At 46.2% G+C, this 16,757-nt stretch overlaps 1 protein-coding gene across 1 annotated transcript in view; it reads right to left on the bottom strand.

Moving 5' to 3' along the window:
* Positions 1-5,485, bottom strand: part of RASSF5 (Ras association domain family member 5) — a 108,790-nt gene extending 103,305 nt beyond the window's left edge. Inside the window, exon 1 of the mRNA XM_033152872.1 lies at positions 4,711-5,485. Coding sequence (XP_033008763.1) covers positions 4,711-5,419 — 709 coding nt within the window. The 5' untranslated portion in view covers positions 5,420-5,485. The remainder of the gene's footprint in view (positions 1-4,710) is intronic.
* Between the last annotated feature and the right edge of the window lie 11,272 nt (positions 5,486-16,757).

Here is a 16,757-nt window from a genome sequence, read left to right as displayed (position 1 = left end):
TCTGAAGAAGTGTGCATGCACACGAAAGCTCATACCAAGAACAAACTTAATTGGTCTCTAAGGTGCTACTGAAAGGAATTTTTTAATTTTTTTAAATGAATTTCTCAATGCATTTAAAAATGTTACTTTCCTGGGAAGGATTGCCCAGGTGGGCTGGCGATGATAATAAATACTCATATTGTGAAAATAATAAAAGGTGGGCTGGCGATGATAATAAATACTCATATTGTGAAACTGTACAGCCGGAGACCATTTCAGGCAATTGCCAACTCATAGATCCTTTTGGACCTGGAAAAAGGCAAAACGGGTGGAACAGTGGCGGGGCAGGAACAAGGCATAACAGGGCAGAACGGGGTTTGCAAGATATAAAAACGACTTCAAAATTCCTGTCCATGAACCTCAGCATTGACCAAGATGCTACATAGTGACCTTCATAGGAATCTGTGGCTGAAGGGGCCAGAGAAGGGTTAAAAAGGCAATGCATTGGGGGAAACACCCCCCTCCCAACAACCTGGAATCAAAGAGGGAGGGGAAGGAGGGAAGTAAAGCTCCATCTCATCCCTCCCAGCCCAGGTCCATGCCAGGTGGGGGAAACAAGAGAAGACTAGATGAGCAAACTTGGCTCTGTTGGAAGAGGGTGCCAACCTCTGTGGCATCCCCCCTTGGCAGAGTGAAGCCCACTCCCCAGTCAGCCAGGTAGGGAAGGGGGAATTGGGTAAGGCGGGTAGAGGGGCAAATGGCCCTAAGGATGGCTGGAGTGCCCCCCCCCCCAGCTAGGCTGGGAATAACTGGTTGTTTCATTTTTTTCTAATTCCCAACATTCCAACTATTTATTTAATCTGCAAATAAAGCAGGGGGCGGAGTCATAGCTCTGTGGCAGAGCATCTGCTTTGATGCAGAAGGTCCCAGGTTCAATCTTTGGCATCTCTAGTTAGGGCTGGGAAGTGGGAAAGACTCCTGAAGAGCCACTGCCAGTCAGTGTGGGCAATACTGAGCTAGATGGACCAAGAGTTTGATTTTGCATAATGTGGCTTCCAATGTATCTATGTCTTAAGGGGAGGGTCATCCCCTTAAGTGGTTAGAACACCTTGCACCCAAATTTTCCTCCCTGGCATCTGCATGTACGGCTAAGAATCTCCCCTGCCTGAAACCCTGGAGAGCTGCTGCCAGTCAGTGTATGCAGTACTGAGCTAGATGGTTTGACTTGGGGAAAAGTACCTTTCCAGTAACACAGTCCATATTTGTTTGTTTGTTTGTTTGCTTGTTTTCTTTATTTACTACATTTATACTCCTCCATTTCCCCCAAGGTGTCCAAGGAAGTAAACATGATTTTCTTTTCATCTTTGTAACAACTTTGCAAGGTTGGCAAGGTTGAGAGAGGACAACTGGTCCAAGGTCATGCAATGAACTTCTTGGCTGAGTGGGGATTTGAACCTGGGCCTCCCTCAGGTCCAACCTAGCCCAACATTCTTAACTGCTATACTTCCCTGGCTCTCTTATTTGCTTAATCCAATTTTTTTCATTCTCCTGCCAACCTAGCGGTTCGAAAACACGTCAAAGTGCAAGTAGTTAAATAGGTAAACAGTGTTTCTGTGCAGTGCTCTGGTTCGCCAGAAGTGGCTTAGTCATGCTGTCCACATGACCCGGAAGCTGTCTGCGGACAAACACTGGCTCCCTTGGCCTATAGAGCGAGATGAGTGCCGCAACCCCATAGTCGCCATTGACTGGACTTAATCTGTCCAGGGGTCCTTTACCTTTTACCTTTTACTTCAAAAATACAAGGAAGACACTTAATTTTCCAGTAAGTGAGGAAGAAGAATGCCAAGCAAACTTGAGTAAATACTACTGGCTCACTTGGGCTTCCTATGGACAGAGGACTCTAAAAAGTTTGAGAAATTATGAAGCCAACCCCTGACAAATCTGTTTCCAAAATGTTTATGTAAACATCAGATACTGTAATTCTGGAATGAAGCTAGGATTACTTTTACTCATAAAACATATCAAGGTAGTTTAAACCAGGAATGGGTAACCTTTTCCATGAAGGGCCATTTCTCAGGGGTGGCATACTAGTGGTGGGCAGGACAGGTGCAAAAAATGGGTGGGGCCCCTCCTTTTCTGCCAGTTTAACAAGGGACACATGACCTGAGGAAATGAAATATTACTTTTATAGAGGGATAACTTAACCAGAGTTGTATCACTGGCCTACCTAGCTCCATGGTGTCTACACTGACTGACAACAGCCCTCTGGGATTTTTATGCAGTCCTATTCCAGCATACCTGGATATGTCAGGGACTGAACCAGGGACCTTCCGCATGTCAAGCAGATGTTCAGCCGCTGACGCCAGTTCTAGAGTAGACCACACATTTAAAGCACGTGACTTCCTCTAGAGCAGGCATGTCCAACAGGTAGATCGTGATCTACCGGTAGATCACTGGACGTCTGTGGTAGATCACCGGTAGATCAGTGGCTCCCCCAAAGAAGCAAAAAAAAAACTTTGGCTCCCCTAAAAAAAACCTCAACGTCTTTGCCCTGCACCCCTAAAATGACCTGAACCACCAAAACAGGGCTTTCCTTCCTAAAAAAAAGCTCAATGTTGCTTTTCTCCTCCCTAAAGAAGCTCAACAACTTTTACGTGAACCCCCCAAAAGAGGGTAGATCACTGCCAATTTTTAACTCTGCGAGTAGATCACAGTCTCTTGGAAGTTGGCCACCCCTGCTCTAGAGAATCCTGGGAACTGTAGCTCTGTGAGTGGGAAGCTACAGTTTCCAGGATTCTCTGGGTGAAATCATGTGCTTTAAATGTGTGTTGAATGTATGATGTGGGAAATGGGAGGCACCCTCCGGAGGGATCTTTGTACTCCGGCACCGGATATGCTTAAGATGCCCCTGCACCTAACCTTACTACGCCTCTGGTTATTGCCCCCTGCATCACGGGAGTCCTGGGCCCATGTCATGCCACCCCGCCAGACAAAAGGTCGACAACTCTGGGAAAATGGGGGGGGGTGACCATGGCTTGCCCCCCCCTAGTTTTGATCCTGGGTACGCCCCTGGCACAGGCCTTTTAATTTGTTCACATTTGACTGATATTTTAATTCAATGTTGAACAGTGTTTCATACTTGTACCAGCTGACAAGTAATGGCATTTTATAGCTGGCAGCATGCAACAGCTATTTAGTACTTAACTGTCTTTGTTTGTTAGCATGTAACCGGCTGCACTAGGTAGCTTTTAAGATTTTGCATGTAATTCCTGCCAAAGCAATCAACAGAGCCCAAGTTTCAAAGATTCCTGTTTTGAAATAACATTCCACGTTCAAATTGAAAACAGAATTGCCAAAATTTAATGGCATAAAAGTCTTAACTCTTAGGTTAAGGAGAGACAACATCAAAAAGCACAACAGTTCTAACCATATACAAGTCATGCACAGAACACCCAACTATCATCAAGTGATTTACTAATAGGCTCCTATGGAAAAGGCTGGCAACAGCACAGTAAACAGCAGCAATGGAATAAGTTTGTAAATGATCACACAAGTCAGAGAGAAGGAAGGGAACCACTTGAAGGTTTAAGAGGTGGAACAGTGAAGTAAAATGGAAAACACAAAAGTAATTTCTCCTCCCTAACAAATAAGCACCTTGCAAGGGAACACAGCTGACATTCATCTGAACAGCTAGTAACCTATCTAAAGTCTGTACATCAAATGTTCAGATTGATCCCATTGGTGTGTTTACATAGGAATATCCCAACAGGAGACTGAATGGTAAACACCAAGTTGAAAAGATTAAGCATTTTAGATGAGCAATGTGCAGATGATAAGAGGGCTTGCAAAACACATCTGCACCAACTTATTAATTGATTGATGTGCTGCAGTTTCAGAATGGAATACTCAAAGGATGTGTAAGCCAATTCGTTAATTAGGATCAAAGAGGGTTGAAATTCTCAAAGTGGGAGCTCAAATAGAAGCCAGCAAATAGTCCAACATACCTCATGAAATTTTTAAAAGGGCTCTAGCACTCAGGTCTTGAACATAAATCAGTGCCTGCGCCAGACTTCCCATAAAGCTGCGCTCTCTCCTCTTCTAAGTGCTTTGATAGGAATGCAGATCGGATCCAACAACGTTACAACGTTTATTATCTACCTCGGGACAATAAATTATCAATGTCTTTTTAAAGGCACGAATATCTCCAGTGTCCTACAAAAGGAGGCTCCTTGGCCGGCCATGGTGGCGGCGGGGAATTGCTACAGCTGTTTTGCGCTATGTACGCAGAGAATCAGCGGTCACTCACCTGCAAAAGAGGCGACCCCGGGTGACGGGGTGGGACGGGGGAGAGGAGGCTGGAGAGTCCCTTTGCTCTTAAAGAGGCAGCAACAATTCAGGAGGGATTAGGGGAAGATCGACTGTGTACAAATCAGAACAGGCTGGGCCTGCTTGCACGCCACTAAGGGTGGGACCCCTGCAAAGGTGGGGCAAGGAGAAGCTACCCTGGGACAGGGGGGAAAGGGGCGTGCCGTCGTTTTAGGAAGGCCTCTTATCACACACAAGGGGGAAAATAAGGGGTCATCTTCAGGTCAGGAGGGAGCAGATCCCCACCAGCGAGCCCGCCGTTCCCTCGCCTCCGCCGGCTTGTCTAAAGCGTGGGGCTACCTTGTCTACAGAGAAGAGGGAGGGGAGGGAGCCTTTTGACGTGAAAAGCAGAGCAGAGCCACTTACTCGCGCAGCGCAGCGCCCGCTGCTGCACAGCCTCCCCGCACAGGTCGCACCAGCCCCTCCAGAGTGCGACGGCTTCGAAGCGGTGCCCTTCGCCCTTCTCCTCCCGCACGCGGGGGTCCCGCGGCTGCTCGAAGATGGTGCGCACGTCGGGCAGCAGCCGCGGCGCCGCGGACCTCAGGCGCAGCCGGTGGTGGTGCTGCGGGTGCGGGTGGTGCGGGAGTCCCGAGCGGGCGGGCTTGGCCGCCGTGCCCGGAGACGCCGGAGCCTCCCGGGAGGTGGCGGGAGCCCCGAGCGCCAGCCCGTCGTCCGCCGGGGCGAGCGGGACGCCGTCGAGGAACTCGTCGGTCCTGGGCTGCGCCTCGGGGCCAGCAGCTCTTCCGAGGTGGTGCCTCCAGACGACGGCGGCGGGGGCGCACATCGCGCCGCGCTCTGGCGCAGCCTTCCTGTCGAGGGGCTCGTCGTCGCCCGGCTCGCCGCCCTCGCCCCACTGCGCCATGCTGCCCCCCTGGGCGTGGGGCTGCTGCTGCTGCGCGGGCTCCGGTGGGTGCCTGCGCCGGGGCTGCGGCAGCGGCTTCAGGTCATTGGCAGCGGAGCGCTTGAGAATCTTCTTCCTCTCGTTGGCGCTGAGGCTCTGCAGGAAGCGCTGCTGCTCCTTCTCCAGAAGCAGCGGGTAAGGGTACTGCCCGATGGCCGGGGAAGCCATGGCCATGGCGAGCCGGCGGGCGGCCCAAGCAGCTCCGACCTGCCGGAGGGTGGCCGGCAGCGCAGGCGCTCTTAAGAGGGACCTGCAGAGGCGGCGGAGAGGGTGGAGCGAGCGGCAGGCAGAGGGCGGGCGGCCTGTCTCCAGCCACCGCTCTCGGCTGGGCTCCTCCGGCTGTGCTCCCTGCACACGCCCTTTGCGCCGCCGCGCAGTCCGGCGCTCACCTCGAAATCCTCGCCAGCTGCGTGGGAAGGAGAACGGATCACAGCTAGAGCTGAAGGGAAAGAAGAGAGCTGGCCGCCCGAGAAAAAGGCTCAAGAAGAGCAAGGAACTCTTCTTCGTACAGAACGGCAGCGCCCGTTTTCTGCGGATGTGTAAAATAGCAGTAATAAAATAAGGGTGCCTCTGTGCATGTGCAGAGTGCTCGCCCCCCCCCCCCCCGCGCCGTCTGCAGTAACAAGGGAAGCTTCCCGGAGCGCACTGGAAGCTGGTCCGTTAGGGCGAATAGGGCATTGCCCCACCAGTCTGAGTCCACCCCCACCTGCCAGCCCTCTCAGTTACAGTCAGTGGGTGGCTCTGCCTGTCATAGATCTTCCCGCCTTCCACCTCACCAGTCTTGGTGGGCATCAGTCAACACTGGAACAAGTGAGGCTATGAGTTCTCAGAAATTCTGAGCCCCATCCTGTCTCCCTTTGGAAAGTAAGCTTAGCTCCCATTCTCCTGAAAGGCATAGGCTCTGCAAGGTGTGTGGAGGGCATTTCAGGACAGAGGCAAAAGACATCAAGGGACACTTGTCTTATGCAATTCTAGCCCAGGTGGCAGAAAATGCATTATGGAGGAGCCAGGCATAGTTGCACTCAGACCCTTTCACCTTCATGCCTCGTGAACCTGCTTATTCACTTCGAGATCAGGGTTTCCCTCCTTCACAGGATGTGCTGCTTGCTCCACAGAAGTGTAAGCAGGTGCCCACATCTTCCAGAGATTGGTCAGAGGCACAGCCCTGAACACTGTGGTGCTGGTAGGCTTTCCCAAGGTAACCAACCCCAACATGTGCAGCAGTTAGCACCTACACACAGGCCACTCCTGACACCCGCCATGGCCCCTTTTTGGAAGATGCATCAGGGAGCTACCATTTTAAATTTCCCACAATGCCCTGGAGGGATGTCACACCCAGGGCATTGTGGGAAATTAAAACAGCAGCCCCTGGTCCCAACCACACTGGAGTTGACCCTGCTACCACTGATCCTTTTGACTGCCTGCATTTGTGTTCTAACAGGCACTAGCAGGCAAGTTTGGCTTAATCAGCCAAGTCGGGAAAGATTTTCTCTTACAAACTCTAGCTTGTGCTGCCTCTGGATCATGTAAACTTCATCCAGACCTAATTGCTTACTCGGCTCAGCTAATTCTGCGGATTTAAGCGAGCCCTTTCAGGGAAATTCCAGGCTATGTAAACACCAAGATAAAGAATCTGCTTCTTACGAGCTGACATGCTGGATCTGCCTTTCCACCCAAAAGTGAAAGTTTGCAGAGGAAAGTAGATATCACAAAAAGAGAACCAACAGTTCTGGACACACCCCACTCAGTAACCTCTCACTGCACAACCTTGACCACTCACCTCCAAATAATGCCACATGCCAGTATTACTTGCAGCAACAATTGCATTTCCCCTCTGCTCCTCCCAATACACATACCACAACAGGCCATCCACAAATAGTCATGGATACAGAATTCCCAAAGAATGAGCAGGATACAATTTGTACATATAAAACAGTCAATAAGGGATCAAACATGTCCCATGAAGAAAGGTTTGGGAGTTTTTAGCTTAGAGAAAAGGTAAGGGGTAACATGATGTTTAAAGAGGTGCAAAATAGATTGGGGTTGAGCGACATGAGTACATTTGGAATTTTGAGAGGGTGCTCCCCTCTGGTTGCTTCCTTCATCTCTCCCCCGGGACACCTCCTCCCAGACAGGCAGAGGGAAACACACACAGAGTGATTATTTGCTTTTCCATGGGATCTCGGGAACAGTCTGATATTCTTTAAAATACAAATAAATGATTTTACATAGGGTTCTCCCAAAGCCATTATTAAATTTACATTAGCAGACTGCAGGTGGGGGGGGGGGGGATCACAGATCTGGTGCTGGCCAGCGCCACAAAGACACAGGTCCTCATGGATCTTCATGACTTTTACATACGATGACAAAGGAAACACTTGACACATCACAGAACATATAAGTAAGCACAGAGGTGGCCTATGATTTGATGGTGGTTTTTCAGGGAAGTCTTGGGGGAAATGGTGACAATCCATAAGAGTCCATGCCTCAAATCCATGTTTTTGTGCAACGGCAGCACTGGAAAGCACCAGATCCATGATTTTTATAGTTTAGTCGCTGGAGACAGACAGATGTGATTTGCTGGTGATTGGACCCATGGGGAAAATAGGAAATTTCAAGAGGCTCTGTTTTGCTGGATCAGATATGGGTATGCATGCATGCATGCACATGACTTCTCTCTCTTTCTCTGGCACTACATTTTCCCTGTTCCCCAACTCCTACGACACTCCTCCTCTCTCTCCCCACCCCGTTTCTGTGTTTCCCCAATAGCTGCCTTTTCCTTCCTTACCTCCTCATTTGCTTCACTTTCTGTTGACTGCTGAGCCATCACAAGCTGGAAGAGGAAGTAGGAGACAGAATCACACTTCCAGCTTCATCGTTCAGCGTTCTGTACACTTTTCAAGTGTGTGTGTGTGTGGGGGGGGAGAACCACATTTGCCACTTCATGAGGAAGGGGGCAATGAGTGGGACAGGGGAACTTAAAGGCTTGGAAGGCAGCAGGGGATGTTGTCAAAGACACCACTGCTCTCATGGTTGCCACAATGACAACCCCATAAATTAATTAAATAACAAAATTGGTTATTAAGTTTTGGCTAAACACACATCAGACAGAGGAGTACTGTACATTGATTTCATTTTCTAACTAGATGCTTCATTTACACTTACAGCCAGCTTATGTCTGATTTTTTGCCGCTCGTTATCGTTTCAGAACACTTTTAGCCCAGCACGCTGGATATTATCAGAGAGAACAGTTGGAAAGGTCACCTCAGAACTGGATCTAACCTCTTAGATCTGCTTTTCACATAAACTGGGTAAAGTACGGAATAGCGAGATGAATTCTCCATTTCCTCTATATCACAGGTAACTGGTCTCAAGGGAATGAATAACCTAAGACAAGGACAATTTTTGGAGTCTTAACACAGTAAATGTTCGTCTAAGAGGAGGAGCATAAGACAAATCAGATGGATATTTCCCCCTCCAAGGCATGGATATCTTTAAAATAGTTAATCCATCAGGCACATTTGAAAGAATATTTGCCATTTCACACTGAGTCACAAATTCAATACAATCTGTCTTTAATTAGCAATTTGCCCTTTAGATCTCAATTCTATAGGGGGAAGACCACAGCTGAGAGCAGATTATTAGCTCTGACAGCCGAAGAAGAAAATCTGATTTATATGGCTGCTCTGGAAAACAGATGAAGCGTGGCCTGTTAGCACCCATGTACAGATGTTTAAGTTAGTATCTGACAATATGCTTGTGGGCCACCATTGGGAGAGTAGCAATTTGTTGACTTTGGATCAAGGAAGAGTCATATTTTACCCCTAACCACAAACTCACTGTTCCTAAATGAAGGGCAGAAAAGATTATGGGTTAGCCAATGTTAGTCTTACTCAAGAGTAGATAATTGAACCTGCGTTACTTAATAATAAATGAATGCAAGTTACTAAAATGCATTGATGCCTATGGAGCTACTCTGAATATGACTAACTTTGGGCATCATTCTATGAAAAGGATGTCTGTAACTGGCTAATGTGATAGAACTTATTGAATATATTGTACCCAAGATATAGCAATTTGCATTTATCAGTATATGGTACTAGTAGCCACTAGACTGTTACCTGTGTTTTACAGTCTTGCAATAGGATTTGGAGCCTAACTTTAAGAGAGATGAGCTTCTGTCATTCATATCCAGCCATTCTTTCCTCCCCAAAGCAACATAAATTCAGAAGGACTACTCTTCCTTCTGGAAGACGTTGTATACTGTATCCTGGGTCAGAAGTGCAGAACAGCATTTACTCCTGGAATGTCTCCTGGGGGGGGGGGTGATCAGTAAACTCTAGAGTCGAAGGGTGATACTCTGATTGCACTATCACATATGTTTTCCTGTATTTCTGCTGTTATGTAGCCAAAATAGCACCACTCATCCAGAAGAGGAGGTATCAGCAGGCATTGGGCTGGGCTGGGAGACAAAAAGAAATAATCTTCATAAGGAAGGAAAGCTCTAAAAATACCCAATGAGGACTAAGTATGTGCAATGGCCCTGGAATTGGAGGTGGGGAGATAAAACCAGATGAGAGGAGGAATGGAATGGAATGTAGCTGGAATTCTGAGCGGGGGACACGCCTCCACACTGCAACATTTCGTTGCAGATTCCATTGTCGTCACTATAATTGTGAGACCTGAGCCCGGAGAAAGTTTCAGATTTCCAAGCCCTAACTGAAGCGAACATCTAAATGTAATCCTCCTCATGAATATCACAACATTCCCAAGGGGTCAGAGCTCAGTCTAAGTGGCTGCTAAACTGACCTGAACTCTCAGCCAAGTGGGGGGGGGGAATCACCCAATTGTGTCCAGATCCAATTCTTCCAGTTTTGAGTCTCTTGTTATGTTCTGCCTGTTACAGGCCTAAGTGCCAGCTGATTATTTTCACTGTGAAATTTGGGTTTAACTGGGAAAATGGGTAGGGAAAAGTAGTTTTATTTTCAATTTCTTTCACTATTTCAAATGAGAGTTAAGGAATTTCCCCAACTGTTCGCTCCCCGCTAATTCACTTAACTCGTCGTTCAACCCAGAGGAAGTTCCCTCTCTAGAAGTTCCTTTCCAGTACTTGAAAGCATAGTGTCGCACACTGGTGGATGTGGATATGAGAAGTCTAAATTGGGAACTTTTCCAGAGATCAGGCTTTTCTAAGAGATGCCGCACTATCCCTTTGAGGAACTGTCTTGTGCAATACAATCACACTGGCACACAGCATCTCTTAGCCCTTGTTCATACAGTTTAAACTAAAGCCTTGAACTTTTAAGTCCAGGGATGTTTGCAGATAGCAAGGCACACTAAAGAAACTCGCTGATACTACCCTGTTTCTCCTAAAATAAGACATGGCCATAAAATAAGGTAGCACAGAAAGGAAAACATACTAAAACACAGCCATTATGCAGAAAAACCATGGTGGTGCTTTCAAAGAGGAAGGAAATCACAATTTAACAGATTTTGTTGAAATAATAGAGCTCTAGGTCTGGGGTCGTGAACCTCTTTCAGTCTGAAGACCTTATGGTAAACCTTTCACAGGTCACATGACAATGTTGGGTGGTGCCGAGACAAAAGTGGGTGGGGCAGTGGATGTTCCTGTACATTCCAGCCATGCAAAAGTCAGAATTTTCTACAGACACAGCACTCCTCAAGCAAGGCAAGCAAGAGGCCATATCATATTCCAAGGACACATTTCAGCCAGGCAAAAGTATTTGACGTGGGCAGAGACATGAGGTGCAGTCTGGGGAGAGGTCTGTATTCTGTTCCTATGTCAGAGGTCCCATCCCCCACCGATTTAGGGGTTTTCCATAAACATGGTTGTGGACAGAAGCATAGTGTCCATTTATTTCATTATGCCCCCTCTTCCCTCTAAGTTCAAGGCTGCATGCATGGTTCCTCTTCCTCCTCCTCTTTTTAAAATCCTCATTCAGGATTAATCCTACCTGTAAAGTGAAGTTAGGCTGAGAGATAGTGGCTGGCCCAAGCTGGCTTCACAACTGAGTGGAAATTTGAAGCTGGGTCTCTCTAGTCCTTGTCCAATGGGACAACCACCATACCGCCACACACACACACACACACACACACACACACACACACGGCTCTGTAATTAGTAACAAATGTAGTAAGCATTACAATGTGTTCATTTTGTTTCAAAAGCTGAACAAAGTCAAGGCAGCCATCCCAACGACGAAGTTAAAATATGTAATCCCTACTAAAACCAAAACATTAAAATTAAAAAACTTTTAACCACAAGTCATTATGAAACAGCCATCAAAATAAAAACATTAATGGGATGTCAGGAAATTTAGGTGGCCATCCAATCCCCAGCTGGGGAGTGGCAGGGCTTAATGAAGCAGCAGGGCCACTGCTGTATATATAACCCTGCTTTTTATGCCAGCCAGGGTGGACAGCCAGACAAACTGCTGCACCAGCTCTGAGCTGGCATAGTGATGGGTTCTATGTCATCAGATGATGTCAATGGGGCTGTTTTAGGATTAAGGGATGCTCAGCCCCCCCCCCAATCCCCAGAACACCCCATTTCAGGATTTCCATGAACTGCCACAGGCAGGGATCCTGCTGGCAACATTACCACCCACACTGGTGGAGTGTCATTGGGATTACTGTGTAAGCAGATGTTACCAAGGCTGGGTGGAGGGACACCTCTGATCAAACCGTTCCTTGCCTGCAGTCTGACACAAAGGGGGTTTCGACTGCAGACTAAAGATATTAATACATTTGCATCGGATAACTATTATTACAAGCAGTCTTGGCTGGATTGAAAAATAAATCTTCCCATCCCAATTCTTTCAAGAAACATTGCATGAAGTGTGGAAGTCCAGATTTTCAATGAGCATTACCTGGTTAGCTGAAATGATTCATCTCAGGGCTCATTAATAGTTCCCTTTCACTTGTACACAATGAGTCCTATTGTTGCTGTTGTTGTCATAATGAGGCTGTTTTGTATTGCCAGGGCAGGGGGAGCCTTATGCCAAATACTGCAGTACCCCCTACAGTCTTTTCATTTTTGCTGTTCTCCTCACATGGATATTGTCTTTTGCTAAAATGTGTGCAAAACAGGATGCAATACTTCAGAGGTCCACCAGTCTCAAGCCTATGAAAAGAATATTGTCAATTACTTGTTTTCTCCACTAAACTGGGCACCTTATTATAGAAGAAAAATAAGATTTGTTCCTTAGCAAACACTCATCAGCTACTTGTAGTTCCATTTCCACTCTGAAATTTTTCAAGATGCCTGCATATCTTTTTTTTTTAATCTAACAATTTTTCAGGTATCAACACAACTTATCTATGGATCTTTAGCATGTCTCCTTTCTCCTGCACATCATAAAACACATGCTCTGTGTTGCCTCCCTTCTTTCATCTAGGAACTTATCTAACCTCCCTCATGTATCTATTTTTTCAACATATAATTGCTAAAGACCTAAGCCCTACTCATATTTCTTCCTGGATCAGTCATTTGGTTTTATTCTGCGCAGAAAGTATGTTGTGTTCAGTGGGAAATGGTTGCATTTCCATGTGTCAGCATATTTGTGTACATGCCAAGACAGACTGGTTGGAAACTCTGGTTAATGTACTCCAGCAAACTCAGCAGAGCCACACAGCACAGTAATCAGATATTGAAAAATTATAAAGAAGCTTGTGAGATAATCAGTTATAAAACAACAACAACAACAACAACAACAACAACAACAACAACAACAATGATGCACAGGAGTTTATGTTTCTTGTACAGACATTCCAACGTTAATCTGAGTCAGAAGGGAAAATACTTCTTATGAAAGAGTAAACATTAAGAACAAGCCAAATGTGCCTATTTGTTCTATTTTCTGCACATTAAGGGAATGTTTAATGTGCAATTGCTACTTAAAGGCAGTTTAGCTTTGACAGTGGTGTAGTGCTTTAGAAAGCTCTTCCAGGGAGGCCAAGAGAGATTCCACATCAAAGTATTTGCTGATGTAAACATTCCACTTAGGATGGAATTGACAAAGCAGTGTAGCTTGGCCATCTCCATTTAATTTCCATGGAGCAATAGTGCAAGAGCAAATGAAGCTACTTTAATAGGGCAGTTCCATTGCGAAAGAGTGCCCACAGGCACCAGCATAATATTTAAGTAAAAAACAAAAAACAAACAAACCTAGAATCATAGGACAAACATGACACAGAAGTGGGATTCTATTGTAGATACTGGCTTGTGGTCAACAACTGCTTTGTCAGGAGTGCAAGCATCAGCTTCTCAGGCTACCACCCTTGCACATTGCCTTCAACAACAATTCATTTATTAGAGCTAGCCAACTCAATAGTCAGAAAATGAAGGGCAACTCTGCTCAGTGAAGAACCACCCTTTCAGAGATCAGTCCTGTCAGCCTTGATCCATTTTCAAGCAGTGATGAGAGTGAAGAAGAAGAGTTTGGTTAATATTCTCCTTTCCCTTCCTCACCCACAACAAACACTCTGTGAGGTGAGTGAGGCTGAGAGACTTCAGAGAAGTGTGACTAGCTCAAAGTCACCCAGCAGCTGCATGTGGAGGAGCGGAGATGCGAACCCAGTTCACCAGATTACAAGACTGCCGCTCTTAACCACTACACCACACTGAATGACTGGGCCGAGATGAGAAACACCACACATGAAATCCCAGAGGCTGATTGCTGGGGATTTCCCCTCAAGCTTTTGAAACAGCCTCTTGTGGCTGGGAAATTTGTAAGCAGATTCTCTCTTCCAAATGCAGTTTGCCCCTTGCTGGGTAGGGGTAATGAACCAGAGTGAGCAAGTAACCAAGCAAATCTACCAAAGTTCAGCACAACACTAAGGATTTCTATTTAATGTGAGCCCAGCTGCAGCATCAGAAAGTGACAGACAGACTCAGTCATTGCTTCCGAGTCTGAATTCAAGGAGGGAACGTGAAGTCTCTTTAGATCATGTTGATAGAGGGGCCTGTCAGGTTGCCTCAGCGTGAGAGGTTGTGCTAGAGTCAGCATTTCATGCCAAGAATATATATTATGAGGTGTGCTATTTAAGTCTTGGAATAGGCTACATTATTGTGTCATTAAAACAATGGGGACAGTGGGGGGAGAATAAAGGAATGTGGTAATGGTCTAGATTCTAGGAAGACACAGAAGAGTGGTCAAGGCTTTTCTTTCTTTCTTTTTAAACCTAACTCATGTCACAAGGTCTGAGGTCTTCAAGCATGAGGTGTCTTCAATCTCTCACTATTTCGCAGGTGACATTCAAGCGCATAGTGGCAAATTCAGGTTATGTAATTAGAATGGGTCTGATGCTCTGGCATAGCAAACCTACTTCCAAACAAACACACAGAGTTTGGGCAGTAAAGAAGGTGACAGGAAAAGTGTGGGGTAACAATTGCTTGATGTGACATTGTGTACCATTCTCCACAAACAAATCAGACTGAATAGTCAACAAGCAGGTTGTCTGGAAGCAACCATGGAACCACTTCCAGACAAGAATAATCTCGATGGTGTTGGTGTGTGTGAGAGAGATATTGAATGGCGCAGCCATGTGGGTGGGGGCCAACTATATGGGTAGGTCTTTCCAGAAGATTGGTTCCCCTGGGATGCCAGTTGGGTAAGAAAAACCCACACATTTTTTTTTTATGAAGAATTTATTAGCATTTTCATAATACAACACAAACCCAGACCCGCACCTACAAATACAAAACAATTACAAATACACATAATGCCAGGATTCTTCTTCTTGTTTATATACCTAGCAAAAAAAAAAATTCTATTTCCGAATCTTGACGTTTGACTCCCTCTGCCTTTTCACCTTCGGTTTTAAATCCATACTTTGCTTTCTTAACACCTTTTCTCTATAAAATTTTTTTTAACTTAAATTAAAGATAACACAATTATCTTCATCATCCTATTATATCATAAATCTTAACAGAATATTCTTACAAAAACTAAACTTATTTCTTCTGTCCATTATCATGCTGCTTTAACTTAAAATCCAATATCCCCTTACTTATTCAAAATAAACTTATTCTTAACAAGCTTCACTCTCCGGTTTCAGATACCATAGCAAACCATTTGGGTTTTACATTTAGTGCTTCATCCCACCCCCCCTCTATCCATTGTCTTTCTCTGTCTTTCGCCGGAACCAATCCTCGAGATGTCTTCTTTTACCAAGTGTCCACAGATCCAGGCAGTACTCACAACAGACCTTGCATCGAGTTTCAGGGTACACATCACATCTTTTCTAGGCTCCTCCGTTTCTTTGTACCATACTTCTTCTTCTTGTATATATCTTAATTCCATGTCCCTTGCCCCCGAGCTCTCACCTCGGGGTCTGGATATTGTAAATTTTCCCGTTCCGGGGCTGCCACCCCCAGAAAACGGTTCCTTTTCCCGGAGTCGCCCAGCCATTTCAAACCATCCTTGAAGTACCCCTTCTAACTCTTTGCCAAGGTTTGCTTCCATTGTGTAAAACTTTTGAAAAGCCTCCTCTGTGGAGAGTAAGTTCTTTTTATTTATAATCTCACTCAAAACTTGCAATTTACGATTAAGCAGTTCCAGCCTCAAGACAGCAAGCATTTCTTCCTCCTTTAGACCAGAGTTCAAAACAAGTTCAAACACATAGTCCAGCATTTTGGAGGAGAGGGTGAGTGTCAAATTTCAGTTCCTGTCTCTTCCTTCCTTTGTTTCAATTGTTTCCCACGTCAGTCCAAATTTCCCATCGCCATTTTTTCTGAAGCCAGAGTGTAAAGATCAAAACTTTAAAAGGAGATATTTTCTGCCCACTTAATCCCCAAAGGGAAATCTCAGCAGTCTCAGTTTTCAAATTCCAAACACTTTGTATCCATTGTTGTAGCAGCAGTCACTCAAACTGGTTATTTTCTTTCTTTCCCGAAGGGAGGAAGGCAGGCTCCCTTTCCTCTTCCCCCCGGATCGTTCCAAAGATATAAAAGTCAATCAAAGTCAGTCAAATACTCATGACCACCGGGTTCTTTCAATTCGCTAAAGACAGGTAGAACTTAGACGCTCATCACAGGCTTTGCCGCCGCATTTACATCCCGGTTGGGGCATGTCCCCTATAGCCCGGCTCCGTCGTCCCTTCACCCCCACTCCCCCTTTACAGGGGGGGGCGAGGGAAGGGTTCGGAGCCACAACGGGCACAGCCGGGGAGCCCAGGGTGCGGGACGCTCTTCCCGCACCCCACCGGAGCCCCGCTTTGCGGTAGCGGGGCTCCAAACCCCCGGGATGGACTGGGCGCTTCGCAGCCGAAGCAGCCCACGACCACCCGTAATGGCGTCGCCGCCGGAAGTCGAAAAACCCACACATTTAACCCCACTTCACAACCCTTCCCAATAGGACAAGACCACATTGCAGGGAAACAGTGCTACCACCCCCAGCTTCTCCAGCTACAAATATTCAAATAATATGCTGTTGTTCCCATACTTTGAAGTGACCATCCCTCCATTTTAACCACCCCTGTGTTGGCTTCA

Source organism: Lacerta agilis, chromosome 6, assembly GCF_009819535.1.
Source record: "Lacerta agilis isolate rLacAgi1 chromosome 6, rLacAgi1.pri, whole genome shotgun sequence".
Lineage (NCBI taxonomy): Eukaryota > Metazoa > Chordata > Lepidosauria > Squamata > Lacertidae > Lacerta > Lacerta agilis.
This window is presented reverse-complemented; position numbering and strand designations above follow the sequence as displayed.